Below are 23,136 nucleotides of genomic sequence, written 5' to 3' on the forward strand. Positions count from 1 at the left end.
TTCTACTCATGCATAAGAGCTATCATTGCACATTTCTAGCTTGTCTTGCCTTGCCCAGTTCATATCGGCCTTTTGCTGAATCTTCTAATATATGTTTATGCTTCAAATTTGAAGCCAACTCAATCAGATTTTGGAGTCTTCAACTGCCTGGCAATGGTAAAAGAGTAAGATTTGGGCTCCTTCTGGTGGATTATCAAATCTCAGAATTAGCTTGCTTTGAGTGTGGTGATACCCGCCACACGGCCAGAGACTGTCCCAGACTCAGGAAGGGTGCATCTTCTCAGACTACTTAAGCTCCACGGATTCAGTAAGGTCCGCAAACTTCTCAGGCCATGATTGCTGCCCCAGTTGCCGCTCCACCAGCACAGTCAGCTAGAAGTGCGGACGGGCAGGTGGAGGTCGCCCTAGAAGGGAAGGCCAGGCCAGATTCTATGCTTTTCCGGGTGCGATAGAGGCAGTTGCTTCGGACTTAGTCATTATAGGTATGGTTCCGGTTCGCCATAGAGATGCATCAGTCTTATTTGATTCGGGATCCACTTATTCATATGTGTCATCTTACTTTGCTTCGTATTTGGATGTATTTCGTGATTCTTTGAGTTCTCCTGTTTATGTGTACACACCTGTGGGGGATTCTATTATTGTGGATCGCATGGTGGTCGTGTTTAGTTGTTATTGGTGGTTTTAAGACCAGAGTTGATCTATTGTTAATTAGTATGGTAAACTTTGATATTATCTTGGGCATGGACTAGTTGTCGCCCTATCATGTTATTCTAGATTGTCACGCCAAGACTATGGCGCTGGCTATGCCAGGTTTACCACGGCTAGAGTGGAGGGGTGCATTAGATTATGTTCCTAGCAGGGTTATTTCATTTCTAAACGCTCAGCGGATGATTGAGAAAGGGTGTGATGCTTATCTAGCCTTTGTGAGGAATGTCAGTGCTGATACTCTTGCCGTTGAGTCGGTTCCGGTAGTGAGGGACTTCCATATGTATTTGTTATTGTGATATGATATTGACGTGCATGCAGCGGTATAAGGCTTGGGGTTGATGTACATGCCGCAGTATAAGGTGGGACTTATGTGCGTGTTAATTATAGGGGAACTACGTGTAGCCACGCGACGTCATAAGGTGGGTTAAATGGCATGTAGCTTTTTTGGGAAAACTGTTTTCAAAACCTATTTTCAAATGTAAGGCTCACACAGCGATACAAAAAAAGATTGCGATTGAAATTGAGAAAGGTGAATACGAGGCGGTACCTCGGTTGTGATTCTTGATTAGACGAGGTAGTACCTCAGTTTTGGTTTCATTATACACGAGGCGGTACCTCGTTGTAATTCTTACTATTCGTTTCATGTTGCAAGGTATTTTTGGTGGAAAATATAGCTTGTTGTGTCATTCTTTATTATTCTAGCAGTTGTTGTTCGTGCATGATCATTAGCACTTTAGTTGCTTATTTTATGCCATTTCTATTGTTGATTTTCGGTACTAGTTCTTGCTACTATCATGTTCAGTATCAGTTGTTTCTTCACTTTCCATTACATATCCGTATTACATTTTCATACTGTCTATTTTATATCCTAGTAGGTGTCTTGACTTGGTTGTATCACTACTCTACTGAGGTTAGGCTTGATACTTATTGGGTACTGTTGTGGTGTACTCATACTACGCTTCTGCATATTTTTTGTGTAGATCCAGGTATGTCTGCTCGTGCCAGTCATTAGAGGTTATTATAGCAGGAAGATTTTAAGGTACACCTGCTCCACATCCGCAGGCCTCGGAGTGACCTTCCCTATTTGATTTCATGTTGTATTTCTTTCAGATAGTGATGTATTAGATATTCTAGAATTAGTCAGAGCTTATGACTCAGTTCCATCGATTTTGGGGTGTGTATTGTGAGATTATGCTTTCAGAAGGTTTTTATCTATTATTCAGTAACTTGTTGATTATATCTATTCAGTTACTATTGTTTGTTAGATTTACCTAGTCATAGATGTTGAAATCCACTACAAACACAGAGCCAACGCAGCGAAAATTAAACAAGGAACGTACCTTCCACCATAGTTGTTCAAATGTTGTAGAATCGCCTTGTAAAAGCTTTGACAGAAAACCTAGGAGTCTTGTAGCATGTGCCTATCGTTGGATGCTAGACTGATGGAGTCACAAGCGTATTTATAGGTAGTCTAGGGACTCTTAGGCAAATACTTTAGCCCTAGGGACTTCTCCATAAATTATAATTACCCTAGGGACTCCTAATATATGGTAATTTCTTTCCATCAAAGAAACTACCATATATGCATAACTACAGAATATTATCTGATATATTATTTCCTTTGGGAGACAAGGTAAATAATTTATTACCTTATTGGTCCGAGTACTAAACTTCTGTTATTCCATTCTCTCACAGATGGTGAGGACGCGAGTTACCGGACGGGGTGGACGACCACTAGTGCCATCACTTTTAGACTAAATCAAATAGCAACCAATTTAATGCAAATAAGTGAAGTATACTACATATATAATTAGTTGGATTGTCTGTAATTAAAAATATTCTTTGAAGTCGTTGTCTTAATCTAATTAAACCTTTTATTGTTCGAGTAATTTCATGCACTAGCGAAATATTTAGTAAAATCTGGCATAGTTTCCTAATGTAACAAACGTAGATTTGGTTTAAACTACTTTCACTAAAAGAGAATTTATAGATATATCAATGCATTTCATTGTAATTTCTCAATCCATAGTTAAAAAAGGTCTGTCAATTATCTCAAGTATATGCTTTGAATATTAGTTGTATTATTTTTAAACATATATTTTTTATCGAAAATGGTACACGCGCATACTATATAGACCAACAATTGCTTTGCGCGTGAGGGAAAGCACACCCCTATACTATTGAAAATAAATTTTATATTAGACAAAATAGTCATTTAATTATTTTTTTTAAGATTTAGGACTTTAAGTTCAATTAAAACTTTGCTTATTAAAACTTGCCTATGTGAAATATTATATAGTAAGTCCTAATATTTAGGATATTATAATTTAAACTATATGAATTAGACAATTTACTTATAATAATTTTCTTTTTATTGAAGGGACATTACCAGTTATGTCAGCTCATAAGTAAGTTAGTACAAAAATTAGCCAATCCAAAAATATTAGCCAATTAGTTATTCGTATCCAAAAGAATGTCAAATTTTTGCTTTCTTTTGAGTGGGTGTTGTTGGAATTAATTGGATACATCTTAAGGAGTTTAAATCTCAGTTTTGAGAAGATTTGTTAGAGTTTTGAGGTGATTTGAATTGAAAATTCGAAGTAAAAGATGAACAAGGAAAAATATGATATGTGTATCACACCGTGTATCACATCAACAACAACAACCCAGTGGAATCCCATAAGTGGGGTATGGGGAGGGTAGTGTTTACGCAGATCTTACCCCTATTCCAGAGGAGTAGAGAGGTTGTTTCCGATAGACCCCCGTCTCACGAAGATGGAAAGAGACAGTTGAGCAGTAACAACAAAGGAATCCAGAAAGATAACACCAGCAACGTAATAACCAGAAAATAAAAAGAAAAGCAATAACAATAAGCAGTAACAATGACACAATACTACAGACACAATGGAGCAATTTGGACACAATAAGGACCACTACCATCACAAAACACTATTAGACTAGCCTCTTACAACCTAACCTACAACCCTAATAAAGTAATATAAACGCACTGGAGCCACTAGCAGCCTAAGATATGACACTATTAGACTAGCCTCCTACCTCCTAAACTACAACATTAATGCTCGACCTTCACAACTTCCTATTAACGGCCATATCCTCATAAATCTGAAGCTGCACCATATCCTGCCCGATCATGTCTCCCCAATATTTCTTAGGCCACCCTCTACCTTTTCTCATACCTGTCAAGGCCAGTCGTTCACACCTCTTTACTGGGGCATCCAGGCTTCTCCTCTGTACGTGTCCGAACCATCTAAACCTAGCTTCCCGCATTTTGTCTTCCATGGGATTCACGCCCATCTTCCCTCGGATATCTTCATTCTTAATCTTATCCAGCCTAATGTGCTCGCACATCCATCTCAACATCCTCATTTCTACCATTTTCATCTTCTAGATATGAGAATTCTTGACCGGCCAGCACTCTGCACCATACAACATGGCTGGTCTAACCATCGCTCTGTACAACTTACCTTTAAGTTTCGAGGCACCTTCCTGTTAAACAAAATGCCAGACGCTAGCCTCCATTTCATCCATCCCACCCCTATACGGTGTGTGATATCCTTATCAATCTCCTCATCCCCTGGATAACCGACCCAAGGTACTTGAAGCTCCTTTTCTTAGGGATGACTTGAGAGGCAAGCCTCACGTCCATGTCTGATTCTCCTAAGACGCTACTGAACTTACACTCCACGTATTCTGCCTTAGTCATGCTCAACTTGAAACCTTTAGACTCGAGGATTTCCAAACCTCCAACCTCTCGTTAACACCGCCTCACATCTCATCGATCAAAATTATATCATTAGAAAATAACATACATCATGGCACCTCCCCTTGAATATGATGCGCCAGTGCGTCCATTGGCAAAGCAAATAAGAACGGGTTAAGCACAGATCCTTGGTGTAATCCCATAAAAATCGAAAAATGCTTTGAGTCACCCCCACAGTTCTAACACTAGTATTAGCTCTATCATACATGTCTTTAATCACCCCAATATAAGCTACTGGAACACCTTTCACCTCCAGGAATCTCCAAAGAACTTCCCTAAGGACTTTGTCATATGTTTTTTCTAGGTCAATAAACACTATGTGCAAATCCTTCTTCCTATCTTTATACAGTTCAACCAACCTCCTAATAGAATGGATAGCTTCTATATTAGAATGACTAGGCATGAACCTAAAATGGTTATCGGATATCGACACCGACCTCCTCACCCTCACATTCACTACCCTCTCCCCAACTTTCATGGTATGACTTAGTAACTTGATACCCATATAGTTGTTACAACTCTGGATATCACCTTTATTTTTGTACTATGATATCATCGTACTCCACTTCTAGTCTTTTGGCATCTTTTTCGTCTTGAAAATAATATTAAACATCTCAGTTAGCTACCTAATCCTGCTCTACCCACAAACCTCTAAAATTCTACCAAAATTTCGTCTGACCCGATCGCTCTGCCCCTTCTTAAGCATCGTCCCATGACCTCCTCGACCTTAGTGCGCTTACAGTAGCTAAAATATCATGGACTCTCGGAGTGCTCCAATTCACCTAGCACAACGTCCCTATCCCCTTAATCATTCAGCAGTTTATGAAAGTAAGTCTGTCATCTCCACTTAATCTGAGCGTCTTCCATCAACACTCTTCCTTCCTCGTCCTTGATGCACCTCACTTGGTCTAGATCACGAGCTGTCCTCTCTCTCGCCTTGGCCAGCCGGAATAACTTCTTGTCCCCGTCTTTGTCCCCCAGTTCTTCGTACAAGCGACTAAACGCTGCAGTCTTAGCCTCCATGACCGTGTCTTATATCTTTCTCTGTTCATCCTCTTCTCCTCCTCGTTTGTACTCTCCACTAACCTCCGTGTATGCCGCTTTCTTTTCTTCCACATTTCCCTAGACCTCGGCATCCACCACTAGTTGTCCATGTGACCGCCCAAGTAACTCTTCGAGACCCCTAACACTTCTCTCACAACCTCCCTTATACAGTTCGACGTCATTGTCCACATACCGCTTGTGTCCCCACTAGTCCTCCAGGCCCTAATATACAATAACCTTCCATCCAACTCCTGAGCTTTATCCTTCATCAAGGCACCCCACCTAATCCTTGTACGACCCCGAACCACGTTCTTCGTCCTCTTTATCATGATGTCGACATCCATCACTAAGAGCCTATGTTGAGTCGCGAGTGCCTCACTCGGGATGGAAGCCTCGACCCGAGCGGAAGTGCGTGTTTGGAAACTCGAGATCGTAAATGGATTCGAGTACCATTCTGATCGCCTCTTTCATCTCAAAGAGATTTTCAATAAGTCAATACCAAGATTTGCTTTCTGCGCCTACTGATGTGATGATAATTCAGAAGCTTTTTTGCAAAGAAGAAGGGCCTTGTTCCTATGGGTTCACGTGCTAAGGCTCCATCTTTGCACAACCCTCTATCACACCTCCTAAGGAGGAGAATAATCAATTTGAGTCTTAGTTACCATACTTCAAAAAGTAACCAAATGCTCCTCCCTCTTTGAAATACTAGAGTTCGCAATCACCAACTCAAAAGCCTTAGCAAAATCCAACAGAGAAGTGACACCTCCGTTCTTATCCCTAAAGCCAAAACCGCCATGAACCTCGCCATAGCCACCAGCAGACATCCCGATATGCCCGTTGAAATCTCCTCCTATAAATAATCACTCCATGGGCAGAATACCACACACCACCTCATCCAAACCTTCCCAGAAATGCCTCTTAACCTCCTCATCCAAGCCCGTTGGGGGAGCGTAAGCGCTAATGACATTCAGAGTGAGCCCTCCAACCACTAACTTAATAGCCATTAATCTATCACTCACCCGTCTAACCTCTACCACCGTCTCTCTAAGTTCCTTGTCCACCAAAATACCTACTTTGTTCTTATCCTTCGAGCCTCCAGAGTACCATAATTTATGCCCATCCGCATTCCTCAACCGCTTGCCGGTGATGGATATTAGTATCATATTTGTATCACATGTATACCTATGTGTGACATACATGCGTGATACATGTGTCGCAGAAGAATTTTTTAAACTCGATTTTAACTACGAATTTTGATATCAAATCGGTCCAAATCTAGTGTTGTATTCTGGGCCGGGCCCGGGCCTTCGTGGGCCTGGGCTTCGTGGGCCTGGGCTCTGGCGGTCCCGGGCCTGGCGGTCCCGGGCTTCGTGGGCTCAATGGGTGGAACCGGCCCGTGACAGGCCTAAGCCCACATGGTCCTGTGCTTAACGGGCCGGGCTCGTGGGCTTCGCGGGCCTAGCGGGTTTTTTTTTAAAGGCAATTTCTTGTAGTATCATGGCTATATTAAAAATATATATGTAGTATATATGTAGATCTAATTATTAAAGTGCTTGACAAAAAAGTAAATAACAAAACAATAGTAAAACACTAAATTGTCATGCATAATATATTGTCTTGTAGTATATATATTGTATCTTATGTATATATATTCTCTTATATATTTTCTTGTAGTATATATATTGTATCTTATGTATATATATTCGCATAATATATTGTCTTGTAGTATATATATTGTATCTTATGTATATATATTCTCTTATATATTTTCTTGTAGTATATATATTGTATCTTATGTATATATATTCTCTTATATATTTTCTTGTAGTATATATATTGTATCTTATGTATATATATTCTCTTATATATTTTCTTGTAGTATATATATTGTATCTTATGTATATATATTCTCTTATATATTTTCTTGTAGTATATATATTGTATCTTATGTATATATATTCTCTTATATATTTTCTTGTAGTATATATATTGTATCTTATGTATATATATTCTCTTATATATTTTCTTGTAGTATATATATTGTATCTTATGTATATATATTCGCATAATATATTGTCTTGTAGTATATATATTGTATGTTATGTATATATATTCGCATAATATATTGTCTTGTAGTATATATATTGTATCTTATGTATATATATTCTCTAATATATTTTCTTGTAGTATATATATTGTATCTTATGTATATATATTCGCATAATATATTTTCTTGTAGTATATATATTGTATCTTATGTATATATTGTAGCTTATAAATAATTCTAAGTAAAGACAAAGAAATATTGCGAAAAGATATTCAAGGGTAGAAGCAATAAATTTTATTACCAAAAATGGCATATCTTTCTTCATAAGCAATGGAATGAGCACAACAAGGTACTAATACCACCATTAGAAGGAAAACAAACTAAGGAAGATGTGCCAAAATACAAGTTACATATTAGTCTATGTATTATCTCTAACAAATCTCATAAATCCTTCAAGGTTCGGAGGAGGTTGCGTTGGTGGTGGTGGAAAAGAAGCTTGTTCATCACCACTTCCGGGCGAAGCCGAATCCTCCGCAAGTTTCCGCTATCATTTCTTCATAAGCTTCATCTATCGCCGGTTGTGCTTCTGCAATTCCAAAGTTTCTTCTTTCCGAGCGGATCCAATCTCTAAACAGTACTGATTTTTCCAAGCTATCCCTCATAGACGCTCTATGATCACCTATTTGCAGTCTTGCTTGACTGAAAGCGCTCTCTGATGCAACAGTTGAAGCTTGAATTGATAAAATATCCCGAGTCATCCTTGCAAGAACCGGAAAATGTTTTTCCCTTGCCTTCCACCATTCCAAAAGATCAAAAGAGCCGTCTGGATTCTCCTTTTCAAGTCCCTGAGACAAATAAACTTGAAACTCATTTAGATGTGAAGTTTCATCATAATTATCACCTTGAGAACCCCTGAACTCCGTCCAAGATTTAAGAGTTTTTAAGCCCGCAACTCTTTTAGACGATTGTGAGCTAGACGAAGTAGGGGTTGGAATAGTTGGCCTAGCATGCTCTAAGGCAAGTTGATAAGCATTATATTCTGTTTGAGCATTAATTTTAATTGAAGCTTTTGCATCTGCAAGTGTAGCAATTTCCTCATTTGAAAGATCTAAAGCCTTATAAATATTTGAATACCAAAAATGAGGACCTCCCAATTTCATTGTAGGATTTAGCATTGCAGCAAGACCATAAATAGGAGGGATAGGAAAAAAATATTTTTTAAACTTTTGTTTCATTTCATTTATAGCAAGTTCATAAATGTCCCACCCTCACCAAATTCAACAAACAAATCAGATAGTGCTGCAATATAAACTAAACAGTTTGAAATAGTAGGATAATATTGCCCAGAAAATGCATTTGTAGCAATTTGAAAATGTTCTAAAAAATCTAAAAGAATTTTAACATTCGTCCAATCTTGAGTAGTAAGCATTTCATAGTCGGGCAAGGTTTAGGAACCTTTCTTTCTCTAAGGCCATATTCATCACATTTTTTAAAATACTCTCTAAGTCTATTTCTACGGTTTGAATAAAAAAGCCAATTAAGAGCCATTCTAACCTTTTCAATTTCTATGTTTAAAATTCGCATACCATCACCGATAATTAAATGATAAATATGACAAATACATCTAACATGGAAAATATTAGTAAATGCAGGATTTAGTGTTGTTGTAAGCATGCCTATAGCACTAGTGTTACTAGAAGCATTATCCATAGAAATTGCCATTATTTTATCGCTAAAGCAAAAATATCTACAAATATCTGCAACAGTGTTAGCTATAAACTTACCTGTGTGACGCGAATTAATTATTCTATATGCAATTATGCGTTTTTGCATTATCCATTCCTCATCTATCCAATGACTTGTAACAGTTAGATAATCACAATCATTACCACTTCTACCAATATCAGTAGTAATAGAAATCCGATTAGGTATATGAGTAAATAAATACCGCAAATATTGTTCATATTCATGTTTGAATTTATAAATATCACTCTTAACTGTTGCGCGAGGCCAACCTTTATAAGTAGGATTAAAAACTCTTCTAATATAATGAACCCAATTAGGATTAGAAGCAAAAGTATAAGGTAAGCACATAACAGTAATCATCTTTGCTAATTCTTCACGATCTCTATTTGGATCGTAATATAAAATACCTCTGGTGACAGTGTTAATTCCTGGTTGAACTAGATTTGAACCTGTACTAGGGTTAACCGCAGAATCTACACTCGTCCCCTCTAGCTGCGCTTTCATTTGAAAAAATCTAGCCTTATCTCTAGGGTGTGTTTTTATGTGCCTAGTCAAACTACCCGTGCCGCTACGGTCTCCAGTATATTTATGCGACATTAATTTCCCACAAGTTTTACACTTAGCCTTATTTTGTTCTCTTACTTGAGTAAAAAAATTCCAAACTAATGATGTTTCTAGGCGTTTAGCAGGTTCTCTATTAAAAGTAGGAGTTTCTACAAGGTGGGTCGACCGGTGCATCAGTTGGGTTATTAAGAGGACTAGTAGGTGTATCATCTAAATCCGGTGCTTGGGTTTCATCATCATCCTCATTTTCCTCAATATTTTCTAAGATGGTTTCATTAGGATAAAGAGCATTCATAATTTCATCATCTAATCTTTCACCTGGTGCAACATTATGGTAAAATTCACTATCGGTAAATTGAAAACAAGGGTGATCACTATCAAGAATTAAAGAAGGAGGAGGACGTCTAGGTTGACGACTACTTTCAACTTGCTTATCTTTTCTAGGTCGGGGAGCCGGGGGAAGGGTAGTTGGTTGGCCACTACTTTCACCGGTTTTATCTTTTCCTTTACCAAATATTTTTTTCAAAGAAAATGCCATATTAATTATAATTATGCAATCTAAACCACACAAAAATATATTCTTAAAACGTAAGAGTTGAAACGAGTTTACCGGATTGCCGAACAACTTCTTGAAAATTCAAAATCGTTGAACACTTGAAAACTTCAATTCAACAACTTCACAATTTTTCACGAAATTTCAACAATAGATTAAGAAATTGTAGTAGAGAGATTGAGAGAGATTGAGAGATATTGATGAATTGGTGAATAAAAATGAAAGAATGAGGGGGTATTTATAGTTGAGAAATGGGGAAAAGTGTAATTATATAAAGTTTGAGGTTAAAATAAAGTTTGGGGGCCAAATGGCCATTTTCTAAACTACCAAACGGTCAAAAAAAGCCTCAAACAGCTACTTTTTAAATATGGCCGTTGGGCTGTTTTTTTTTAAAAAAAAAAAATATATTTAAATTATAGCCGTTAGGCCCGCCAGCCGGTCCCGGGCTAAACGGTCCCGGGCTCGTGGGCTTACCAAACAAGACCAGCCCGCCACGGGCTTAAAGAGACCATCAGGACCGGCCCACCGGGACCGGGCCACCAGGCCCGTGAGGCCCGTTAAGACCGCGGGCCCGGTCCGGTCCGGTTCGGGACCGGCCCACAATGCAGCATTATCCAAATCACCCCCAATCTTCCTCAAGTTTTGTATATTGACTCATCTATATGTTTTGCAATGAATTTCAACCATATACATTGAAATAGGTCCCTTTTTTCTTAGATTTTTGGAATCTTGTATTTTTTTGTATTTCACACCTTATTTGCTACCTCATCCATGAAATTTTCTTTCTGTCTTGCATCTAATGTTGTTGATGTGCTTAAAATATGGAAGGAGATCTTTGCGTATCATTCTTGGAGAAAAAAATCCTTATTTATTTGGGTTTTCAATTTTTATATGTGATTGGCTAGTTTTGATAAGTGTATGATGGCTAGAGGTTGGTAAGTTAGAACTTATTTGTGACATTTCCGTAAGATTCCCTTTATTGAACATGCATATTTGGATTTAATACAGCAACTTCACAGATCCATTCAAGAAATATTTTTCTCCCAAGTTAGATATATAAACTATTGTATATCAGTCAATTTTGTATAATTATTTTCTTGTAAAATATACTTCTGTCATTAAACGTTTAATTGATGTTTTAACTTATTTTTCTAAAATTATTTATTCATTAACTTAGGGAAGATGCGCAAAGCGCGTATCCTAAGACTAGTGATTAAAAAATAGAACAATCGAGTAAATAGCGGCTAAGAGCCCGTTTGGCCAAGCTACCAAAAACTACTTATTTTGAAAAGTATTTTTATTCAAAATTGTTTTTTGCAAAACAGAATTTTTGTGTTTGGCTAATTAATAGTGATTTTGCAAGCTCAACGTGTTTGACCAATATTTTCGAAAAGTACTTTTAAGTATAAAATTACGAAATGAACAATAAAGGTTCAGTTTGCAATTAGTATTATTTAAAAAAGATAAATATTTATTATAAAGAATTCACTTTAAATATAAAACGTAAAGTAAAAATATAAATTAAAAATTCTGATCAATATAAAATATAATTATTTCAAAGCAACAACAATGAGTATTTGGTATTACTTATTATTTATGTGATAATTTGAATAATCAAATATATCATTCAATATAAATTTAAAATCTACTCTTAGGGATAGGTGAAAAAGAATAAAAATATGATTAAAATATAAAGGAAAAAAAGGTATAGTAAAAAAAAGGAAAAGGAAAAAAGAATATTAAATTAATAAGGGATAATTTGAAAAATATAAATTTATTGTAAGGTTATTTTTGTCTTGAATAAATTAATTTTCTACTTCTGCTTCTGCATCTATTTCTTCGAAGAAGCTAGAATTTGTAGCTTCTCTCCAAAAGCAGAAAAATTGTATATGAGGGGCTTTTGACAACAACAACAAAAAATACTTTTGGCTTTCCAGAAACTTGGTCAAACAGGCTCTAAGTGCAATACTTAAGGGGCTTTTGCATCTATACCCGATTTTGGGGTCACAATTGAACTTATACCCACTTTGTAAAAAAAATTGCAAGTCTGCTTACTTTACGATCAACTTCAAACTTATCGGGTCTGAAGTTAAAAAAAATTAGTCTGAGTGAAAAATTGCACTTCAGATGACTTAATGTCAAAAGGTCTAAAGTGCAACAAACATTTTCCTACACTTAAGGCTAATAAATCTGAAGTAAAAAATTGCACTTCAAATGCACTTAAGGCCAAATAGGTCTGAAGTGTAACCAATGGTTTCATGCACTTAAGGCCAATAAGTCTGAAGTGAAAAATTGCACATTAGATGCATTTAAGGCCCAAAGATTTGAAGTGCAACAAACGTTTCCTATACTTAAGGTCAATAAGTCTGAAGTGAAAAATTGCACTTCAGATGCACTTAAGGCCAAACAGATCTGAAATGTAACCAATGGTTTCATGCACGCAAGGTCAATAAGTCTGAAGTGAAAAATTGCACCTCAGATGCACAAAAGTCTGAAGTGCAACAAATGTTTTCCTACACTTAAGGCCAATAAGTCTGAAGTGAAAAATTGCACTTCAAATGCACTTAATGTCAAAGGTCTGAAGTGCAACCAATGTTTTCATGCACTTAAGACCAAATAGGCCTGAAGTGCAAATTACCCAGAAACACAAATTTGCTCTTCGAATTTTAACAATCCAGTATACGATTTAATCAAATTTGAAACATAACCTCCAAATATCATCAAGAACAAACCCCAATATCCAATTTGTCAAAACAACAATAAATCTAACAAACCCATTTTGCAATTAAGAAAAAAAAACTAAACAATAGTAAAAAATAAAGCGCCACAACAACTAACACTGTAAAATATCATAAACTACCTTAAAATATGTTCACAAACACCATATAAAAGTGGGTACAGGTTAAATGAGGACGACCAAAGAGGGCGCCACTGCAATTTTACAATACTTAATCTGTCAATGAGTTGTATAAATATTGCCCAATCTACTTCAGTTTTCACAAAAATGCCAAAGTTCATCGCTCCGTTTCTCTATGCTTTTGCAAGTTCTGAATCTTATTTTCCCTAGGACTATTCAAGTAGCATGATTAACTCAAGTAACGAGACATTTTATAGCAACTGTCCCTGGTCGCTTTGCTGAACAAACGCCTGGATTTCATGTTTTTTATACTATCCTTAACAATAGAATTAGCAAGTCCCTTGGTGATCGACTCACTCAAAACATAAAAAATAAGGTCCTGCATGGAATTTGAGCACAACTTGCACAAATTGGAACAAAACAAGAGAAAGGAGAAAGGATGAAGGGGGAGTCTGCTGGGGAAAATAACTAAATTCCAATATAATATGGCACCTGAAATTGAGGTGACCTTTGCTTTTACAAACAAGGGAAATCAAGAATAAGGGGTAAAGAAAGTAACAAGCAAAAAGTGACTTGGACCAAATTCTGACTGGGGTATGAACACATTTAACTTACAGCACAAAGATAAAGCAGTACTCCCTTCCAATTTCTCTACAAAAAATGTCCTCAAAGAAGAGTAAAATGCCTGAATTTCTCATGTCTGAACCTAAAAAATAAGTGCAGCACCACAATTTCTACAGATTTTCTCAATAACCCCAGCACTCCTCCAAGCTGCAAATCGGAGATGTGGAGTCGTCTCAGATTCATGTCTAACAACCTGCAAACGGGGAAAACTGATGAGTTGTACTCAAAGAAGCCATCCAGATAAAAAGACAAAAGCTGATCCGAAGCCTATGATGGAGTTAGAAGATGAAGAAAAGAGGGAAACAAAAAGTTGCTTGTCACACATTCAAGTTGCTAAAGATGAAGGGGATGTCATAATGAAGTGGAGTCAACTTTACTTCAGGGTAACTCTACATGGGTCTCAAAGGTTTTGAAGGCTACTCTCAGAAGCTTGCCATGTTGATTGATGACTAATACTGATGGCTGTACCCAGAAATAAAGGATATATTCCAGGCATTCCAGGTTGAACAATTTAGAATGTCAAAAGGATGGGCAGAAGTTGAACTAGGAAACTCTTCTCTGGAAAATTGACGCAGAGAACCCATTACAGCTAAGAGAGCAAGATGTCATGCACTTGTGCCTAGTGAAATGATCATGATACGCATGATCACCCACCAACTCCCAAAGTTTTCTACAAAAGATGACACGCATTCACAGGTAGTTTAGTAATTAATGCTTAAAACTATCGCTGATGCCACTGCATACATACGTACACACACATGCATAGACTTATTTATATGCATGTATATAATTATTTTACATATAATTAATCTGATATTCCGGTATTCTGGTGCCAGTGTGCTCGTCATTTTTTTTGAAAAAATTCAGTAAATAATAGTCCCACCCATACAAAATAACTGTAATTTTGGCCCAAGATAGGTGTCGCTTTAGAAAACCAAGAAGGCATTAATTGTTTTTCTTAAAATCTACCTTACTCCAATAAATGATCTAAAAAGTCTGAGGAGACAGAGGTAATTAGCCAAATAACCCTTATGATTAATGCTGGGATAATTAGCCAAATAGCTATTAAATGGTTTTCTTAATAGCATGCCAAAACCTTAAAACACTAATTTTGGACCAGAGGAAGTAATAAATTCTAGACAGATTTTACAAGATCTCCAATTCCTTGAATAATTAACAATAATGTGATGTTTTCCAAGCCAACCTAACTTGTTCCACAGATTGTTAACCAATTACTTCGACTGATGGACTGAGACTGATACAATAAACAATACTGATTACCCCAAAGTCCAGGCTGTCACATAAAATGGTGCCCCGGGAGTAATATCTAAAACACAATTCTAATGACTGTCTCTGTGTGTGTCCAGAAACTGCAGAAAAGAAAAGCCACCTAAACTAATCATCCCCTGGAAACATACAAGGCAAAAACAATTAAGCTGTAGAATCTCTTTAAAGACAGGGAGTAGGATACCGGCGTTATCTACGGGAGACTAACATCAACTTGGCAAGATCAACTGCCTCCCTTCTGCTTGAGTGTTATCTTGTCTCCCAAGCTAAGAGCAATTCCTTGTGTTTTGCTTCTTATGCGAATATAACCGCTGAGCTTACCATCTGATTGCTTTTCAATGCTCAGATTCACCAAAGCATCCTCCCCAAACGCACTTTTCGCATACAGATTAGCAGCAAGGAACCCACATTCATCTTCCAAAGCAGATCTGGAATTATGTATGAAAGCAGATACATGAAAATTTTATACTGTCATCAGCAGCCATGCATCAAAAGAAACAAGACTCAAATGACTTAAGCAACGAACAAGTAACACGTAACTCCTTTTCTCTTGACAAATCAACAGGTAACTCAAAGGAATTTATCAGTATATATTGACAGAATTACACATGCGCACACGTACATGTGCAGAGCGATATATATTTAATACTGCCTAACATATCCAGCGAGTGAAAAAACAAAAAATGACCTTAGTGATTGTGAACCTGAAACATCAATTTGACCATCTTCTTAATTTTGTGCAATTCAAGTACGTCCAACAAGAGCAAATGAAAAAATGTTACAGAGAAGAAACTGATCTCGAGATGATAGAAAAAGAAACTACCTATTTCCCCTCAACTAGAAGTACTAGCGCAAATCCAATTTGGAAAAGACAAATTTGATTCTCACGGATAATGAAGTTCCATATTTTCTGATAGTAAATACCTGAGTCTTATTCCAACAATTCGCAACATTGCCATAACGTTCAAAAATCTTGTCTGAAGAATTATATATATGACAGGAAACACCATACTCTAGAATCTAGATTGTATTAACATCGATAATAACAAAATCATAAATTATGGGGCAGAATGCTGGCCAATCAAGAACTCCCATATCCAGAAGATGAACGTAGCTAAAATGAGGATGTTGTGATAGATGTGCGGCACACTAGGATGGATAAGAGTAGGAATGAAAATATTCGGGAGAAAATGGGTGTGGCCCCCATGGAAGATAAGATGCGAGAAGCGAAGCTTAGATGGTTCGGGCATGTGAGACGGAGAAGCCTAGATGCCTAGCGAGGGCCCCTGACAGGGTAGGTGAGGAATCACTCTGCATCTTTTTTTGGGCTACAACTAGGTGTGAATGGTTGGCGCTGCCAAGTAGGAGAAGAGGTAGATAGAGGGCGGCCTAAGAAGTATTGGGGGGGGGGGGGTGATCAGGCAGGATATGGAGCGACTTCAGCTTACCGAGGACATGGCCCTTGATAGGAGGATATGAAAGTCGAAGATTAGGGTAGAAGGGTAATAGGCCGTAGTGTGTTTTTCCAATCCGTTCCGGGTTTATTAGGGCTAGCTTGCTAGCACCTTGTTATTGATTATCAAAGTGCTAGTGTTAGGGTTATTTTTAGTACTATCTGCCGCTTCGATTTTCTAGTACCTTGTCGTTGTTACTACTTGTTGCTATTACTATTGCTATTGCTATTGCTTTCTTCTATCTGTTTTTCCGGTTCATTCATTGTTGGTATCATTTTCCTGGCCTTGTTGATATTTACTTGTTTCTATTCTTCCTCTTGAGCCGAGGGTCTTTCGGATACAACCTCTCTACCTCCTCAGGGTAGGAGTAAGGTCTGCGTACATATTACTCTCCCAAGACCCCACTTGTGGGATTTCACTGAGTTGTTGTAGAGGAAACACCATACTCTAGAATCCAGATTGTATTAATATCAATAATAACAAAATCATAAATCAGAAAATGCAAATAAAATAATCAAGCATCAACTTCCATAATTAATTCAGTGTGACCAGAGAACTTACGGTGCAGTCAGGCACTTCATGTTGGTTGATTTGATAATATGGTCAAGAAATTCTTTTTCATCCTGAATTACAGTGTTGACAGCAACCTGCAATGTACAATATTAGCTGAGGCGCTCGTGGTTTTAATCAGACCACTTCACCCTGGGGTATTCATCAGGTGCATATAATTAAATATAATTCATGTAATAATTTCCTTTAAAAATTTTGGTAAACCCAGTCATTACACACATTTTGAAGTAACCCAAAAAGAAACCAGGAATCACAGGACTTAATTCATCAAAATGAAAGAGAACGAGTTTGTCTCTATTTCTATAACTCAACAGATTATTTATGATATCAAAAGGTTTAGAAAGTTAGAAGCAGCAACAAAAAAAAAAATAACAATCAAATGATTGTTAAACAATCAAAGAACAGCATTCTACCTTGTTTTCCCACTCGAATTCAGCCCACATAGTTCTAAAAGCAGCATCACTACACATGGCAGGAGATATGTAATCCATGATGTCAATGTGGATATCATTGAGCACGACAACAGTCCGCTCAAGCACATTTGAAGTCTCATAGACAATGTTACCAAAAATTACTCCAGTCTCAGTAGAAGACACCTTGATATTAGCTTTTATCTGCTTGCTTGACTCAGGAGCTAGAGTATAATTCTGCGGACGCTCAACGAGCTTAAGATCACCCATTGTTGCCAATTCCAAACATAAATTCTGAAGTGTCTCTTTGGTTCGGTTTATAACAGTGACATCCAGGACAATATCATAATGATGAACTGTCACAAATGCTTCAGCGTAAACAGGATCACTAAATCCCGTGAGCTGCAGAACCCGGTTTAGCTTATTAGCATCATTTTCGTCCTTGACAAATTCTCCAGTGGCATGCTTCAAATCATCCTGGACAGCATCTTCCAACTCCAGCTGGCTCATGCCCTGGAGTACATATATTTAGTTAGGACATGGAGAAACAACTATTGCATTGATTCTGAGCACCAAGAAGGGGAAAAATTGAACTATCTAGACAACCCTTGCATGTTTTAGAAACTACTGCACAAAATTAGTGTTTTAAGGAGAATGTTGAAGACAACAGTGGAAGGAAATGGCGTGTGGTTTACACATGACCTTATTATCAGCCTTTTTGAGGCGTGAAGTCCACTCTCATTCATTCATCATTTTTGGAGAAAGAAGCCCAAAAATTGGCACACAAAAGCACCCCAAACCTCTAATATGCATACAAATTTAAGACTTCTTAATATAGTAATAACAGCTATTTGTCTATACAACCATATTTATGACATTCATTTTCTATTCTATTTGTTATAAAGGAATGAAATTATAACTTAAAGGAAAAGTAGTTAATTTTCTAAATTAGATATTAGAAACTTGAGAAACAGCAAAAAAAACCCGGTTCTTTGTAAAACTTTTCTCTATATAATGGTATCACAATTAGCTAGAAAGGAAAAAATGATATGGTATCAATTGCTAATGAGATCTTACATAAGTATTTAAAGTGAAATTTAGTCAATTAACATAAACTAAAACATAGAACTCAAAAGTTAGATTTAACGTGAATGCTCAAATTTTCTTACTTTCTACAGATAGGTAATGTGCAAGGCAAGTTACGTTATTCTACAAAAAGTAACGGCACTTATAGAATGTCCAGGTTTTGCACCATGTTTTTTAAGTTATGATATAATGTTCACAATTCCAAAAAGAAAAAGGTACAGAAAAAACACAAAACCCTTGCAAATCAGTTACAGGTTGCAATTTGAACTATTGTAAAATTGAAATATCACATTAAGACACATCCCACCTAAGCAACAAAGCATCAAACAAAATAACTTTGCAATTATTTTCACTCATGATTAGGACCAAAAAATTTACAGTCCCAACACCAACATAATGAATTCTTCTAGATAAGGTATGCTATTTTCTTCAAATTTACCCTAGTTTTGATTCTGATTTCGGGAATCAAATTGTATCTTGTCTCGAATTTTTCCATCCATCGTGGTCAAAGTACCCAAAATTGTTTGACCAGATCCGATACGGATCCCATACCCACACCCATACTAGTGTCGTGTCGACACGGCACACGGGTGCGGCACCTAAACTACCATGTTGAAGCAACTTAGATTATTGATAACTAACATTTTCAATAAGCACGGAACTAGAAAAGAGAATCTCCTGAGACCTCCAACCACAAAATGTTTCAGGTAGAAGTGTCTTACCCTCCTACTCTTCAAATGGTAGAAATCAATGAGGTCATCTGGCTGGGAGAAAGAAGTTTGTGCCTTTGCTTTGATCTCCACTGACTCTCTTAGCTGTTTATCAGAAAGCATTTTAACAAAACTCTCTCGGCAAGAGCTCAACCAGATCTGCCTAACCTCGTCACCAGTATTACAGAGCAATCTTATGCAAAGAACTATTCTGTCATAAGAATCATTGTCAATTGGGTGAGGAAGAACTGAAGACTGCCCTAGCTGTAGCATTGAGACCATGATCAGTAATGCATTTGCCGTTGCTTTGTTCACTTCAATTTTTGATGGTTGAACTTCTTCCAGCCTCAAAATGAGCTTAGTCAGTGTACAAGCAACAACTGCTCCCAGGAAGAAATCACCAGTGAGAAGAAGGGATCTCAGGTTTCCAGTGGTTAAAGATCCTTGAACAACTGTTGCAGGAGAGAAAACAGTTTCAGAGGCAGCACTTTGAGTAGCATATGTTCCATCAGCAAGGATAGCTGGTCTTCTAGACGACACAGTAGTAATGGAGTTCGCTTGCGGAGTCTTTTTTGAAGAATCAGTAGCTTCACTTTCCTCAGAAACTGAGTAAAATGGTAGGTCTCCAAGACACTGCTTGATAGTTGCAATGCCACTCTCAACTTCAGAGAGAGATAGACAATACTCTCCAATGATCCAAAGGGCACAGGAACAAACTCGTGCTGCTCGAATTTGGTAGAAAGTGTCTAGTAGCCTTGTCACAATGGAAACCCTTAATTTTGGGTTTGTTTCGATAATCTCCCGGACAAACACAACCACATCAATTGCAGAAGCAACATTGTTATCTCCCAAGAAGTCCATCAAAAGATGGACTACAGTGCTTGCCACTTCCGGAAACTTTATGGCACATGAATGAATGGCTTGGATGAGCATTTGGCGGTACTCGCCATTCTTCTCAAGCTCACCGCTTTGAGTTTTCACAACTTCTTTCTTCAGTGTGAGAACAACCTCATTGATATTCCTGGGAGTGATCAATTCAAGAACAATGTCGAGTGTTTTTCTTCTGATGTCAAGGTTCGGGCTGGAAAGTACTCTAAGGACATCCATTATCATATCAACCATGATATCTTTATGGGAAGATTTCAATTCATTCAGTCGATCGAGCACAATAAGCTTAACGTTGTTGTCACTCTGAGATTGAAGAAGTTGACAGTAGGTGTTGGCTGCAGCTCTTATAGCAGTTGGAGCAGAAGACAAGGAAACAAGAGTCCCAGCACATTCATAGGTAACAGCAGCAGAAGGGGCAGTCAGTAATGATATAATAATCTTGATATACCTCCCTTTCTCCGCTTTGTTTGTCCTGCAAACTTTTCGAATCAAATCCAATACAACCATCTGAAGTAACTCGCCCCAATCAGAGACTCTATCAACGTGAGTCAAGAGGTAATTGATAGCACGCTCCTGAGCACATTGGAAGAGCATCAGAAATGCATTCCTCTTAGCCGGTTGATCCTGCTCAGTGGTCAGAACATTCTCGATCTTTTCTGGTGCGTCTACCAGGAGCTGCTCACCCTGTGGGAGCTTGTAAATAGACATCACAGCAAGAATTGCATTCCTCCGCACAAATGGATGACGATGCTCTAAGTTGCTCATAATAGATGGAATTAGAGGTTCAATTATATCAACCTCATTCAGCCTGCAAAGAAATCTCAAAGTAACTCCACGAAGGTACTCATTTGGATGCTGCAAATTATTCCTCAAGTTCTGGCAGATTAGGATCATCTCAGGCAGCACACGCCCCTTAGAATCCGTCTTCTCAATAATCTCCAAATACAAAAGCAACAGTTTTTGAATTGTGTGATCCTCAGAAGGCAAGACATATCTAATAATAGTAATAAAGAGCTGAGGTAGGGATTCTCCATTTAATAAAAGCATTACAGCTTTCTTCATAGCATCAATCTTGGCGGGGACATCATTTCCTTCAAGTGCTTCTTTGATCTCATTGGCAAGAGCTGGTGTACCCTTGTCAAAATGTATCAGCAGAGAGCAGGACTTCTCCATTTTATTCCGCTCACTTTACCTGAAATTAGTATAGCTTGGCATAAATCTCGACTGACAATATCTTTAGTTTCAAATAAGGAATAAAGTCACAAGGATCAAAGAAAAGGATTCTTCTATTGAACTAGTTAAATTACTACAATTCAGTTATATGATCAACTAATGCTACACAAATGCTGATTCAGGATTTGGTCTTTATAGATTCTAGTTCGAAATTCTACCATAGTCCATTTGATTCACTGGGTTCGAAATTTATTATATGTATAATCTATTAACAAATAGAGTACCTAATTTGAAGTTATTAGATTCAAATGAAACTGTATCTATTACCCTACATCCATCTCTGATGCTACATCAGTTCTGTAAATACATCTGTTTTACAAGGAGATCAAAAACACAAAACTATCAAGGGAAGAAAAGGCATTAAATGAAATGCAAGATAATTAGTAAACTCCTATCAATGCACGTTTGATTCAAAATTCATATAAGGAACAGACAACCTAATACCAAATCCAATTCTTTTAAGAGCAGATCAATACTAAATTACAGTATTGGATCAGAAAACATGACAAAAATGTGATACTGAAGGAAAAAAATAAACCCCAAATCATTAAGCTTAAACAAATAGGAGTACAAAATTGGCCCACGAATTACTACTATATACAAGGGGCAGAGATCACGATAGACACACTTCACTTCTGATTCAACCACCTAATACAGATCCATAAAATTGATCAAAATATAAATGAAAAACAAGACATTTAACCCTAATCCATATATATCGAAAAGTTTGAAATCAACCCAATAAGCAAAGCATAGATAAAAGAGGGGCCAGATAGAGAAATAGAGCAAAGGACAGAACTAGGATGAAAATCAATTGTACACAGAAGAGAAATTGATCAAAAACGTACTCGCCAGAGAGGATGAATCTTCAATAGGAGAAATTCGGTGTGGGCGTCGAATTGGGTCTAGAAATTCGGTGTGGACGAGGGACGAGTACTAGGGGTCTATTATACTCAGATCTGCAAGATCCGAAGAAAGAGAGAGAGAGAGAGAGAGAAGAGTAGTGTGTGTTGTTTCTCAAGTTGTAAGGTTTTTTTCTTTCGTAAGCTGTACTGTAACGAGCCTGCACTTTGTTGCCCATCACAATATAATAATTTTCTAATAATAAATAAATGAAAGAGAAAAAACATGTTTCAATTTGACAAACAGTAAAATTTGAGGAAATCAATCAATTTTTCCCCAGGAATCTCAGCAATTAAGTTAGTTAGCTAAATGGACTTTTAACTCGTTAGTGGTGGATTGATGTTTGGCTAAAAATTCATGTTTTTGTATGTAAATTATCCTGTATTATGCCTCGATCTTGTTAAATTTGGTATCGAATATTTGTGACACAAGCTTAATAATGATGTTTATATGTGTAGAGGTTAATTACAGGCGATATGGAAGGATTGTGCATAAATTAAAGTCAAAATGGAAGAATTTAGAGTAGTGTGGTTTTTTGGCGTCCAGATTTGAGTCGGGCACAATTTAAAATGCAAAACATAGCACTACACAGAGTTGGGTGCCCAGCTTTGCGCCATGCACGATTAAAAACGCCAACGTGGGAAACTTTTCCTATTTTGGCTAGGATTAAT

General features: G+C 37.3%; 1 protein-coding gene across 1 annotated transcript; it reads right to left on the reverse strand.

Annotated features, from left to right (window-relative positions):
• Positions 1 to 13,756: 13,756 nt before the first annotated feature.
• Positions 13,757 to 22,654, reverse strand: LOC107774878 (coatomer subunit beta-1). Its single transcript, XM_016594532.2, has 6 exons — positions 22,411 to 22,654; positions 19,454 to 21,521; positions 17,649 to 18,158; positions 17,227 to 17,312; positions 15,396 to 15,639; positions 13,757 to 14,117 (listed from the first exon to the last, which is right to left on the reverse strand). Exons 2-5 carry the CDS (start codon positions 21,500 to 21,502, stop codon positions 15,435 to 15,437), a joined length of 2,850 nt encoding a protein of 949 aa, XP_016450018.1. The 5' UTR covers positions 21,503 to 21,521; positions 22,411 to 22,654; the 3' UTR covers positions 13,757 to 14,117; positions 15,396 to 15,434.
• Between the last annotated feature and the right edge of the window lie 482 nt (positions 22,655 to 23,136).

This window comes from Nicotiana tabacum, chromosome 10 (genome assembly GCF_000715075.1).
Source record: "Nicotiana tabacum cultivar K326 chromosome 10, ASM71507v2, whole genome shotgun sequence".
NCBI classification, from domain to species: Eukaryota; Viridiplantae; Streptophyta; class Magnoliopsida; order Solanales; family Solanaceae; genus Nicotiana; species Nicotiana tabacum.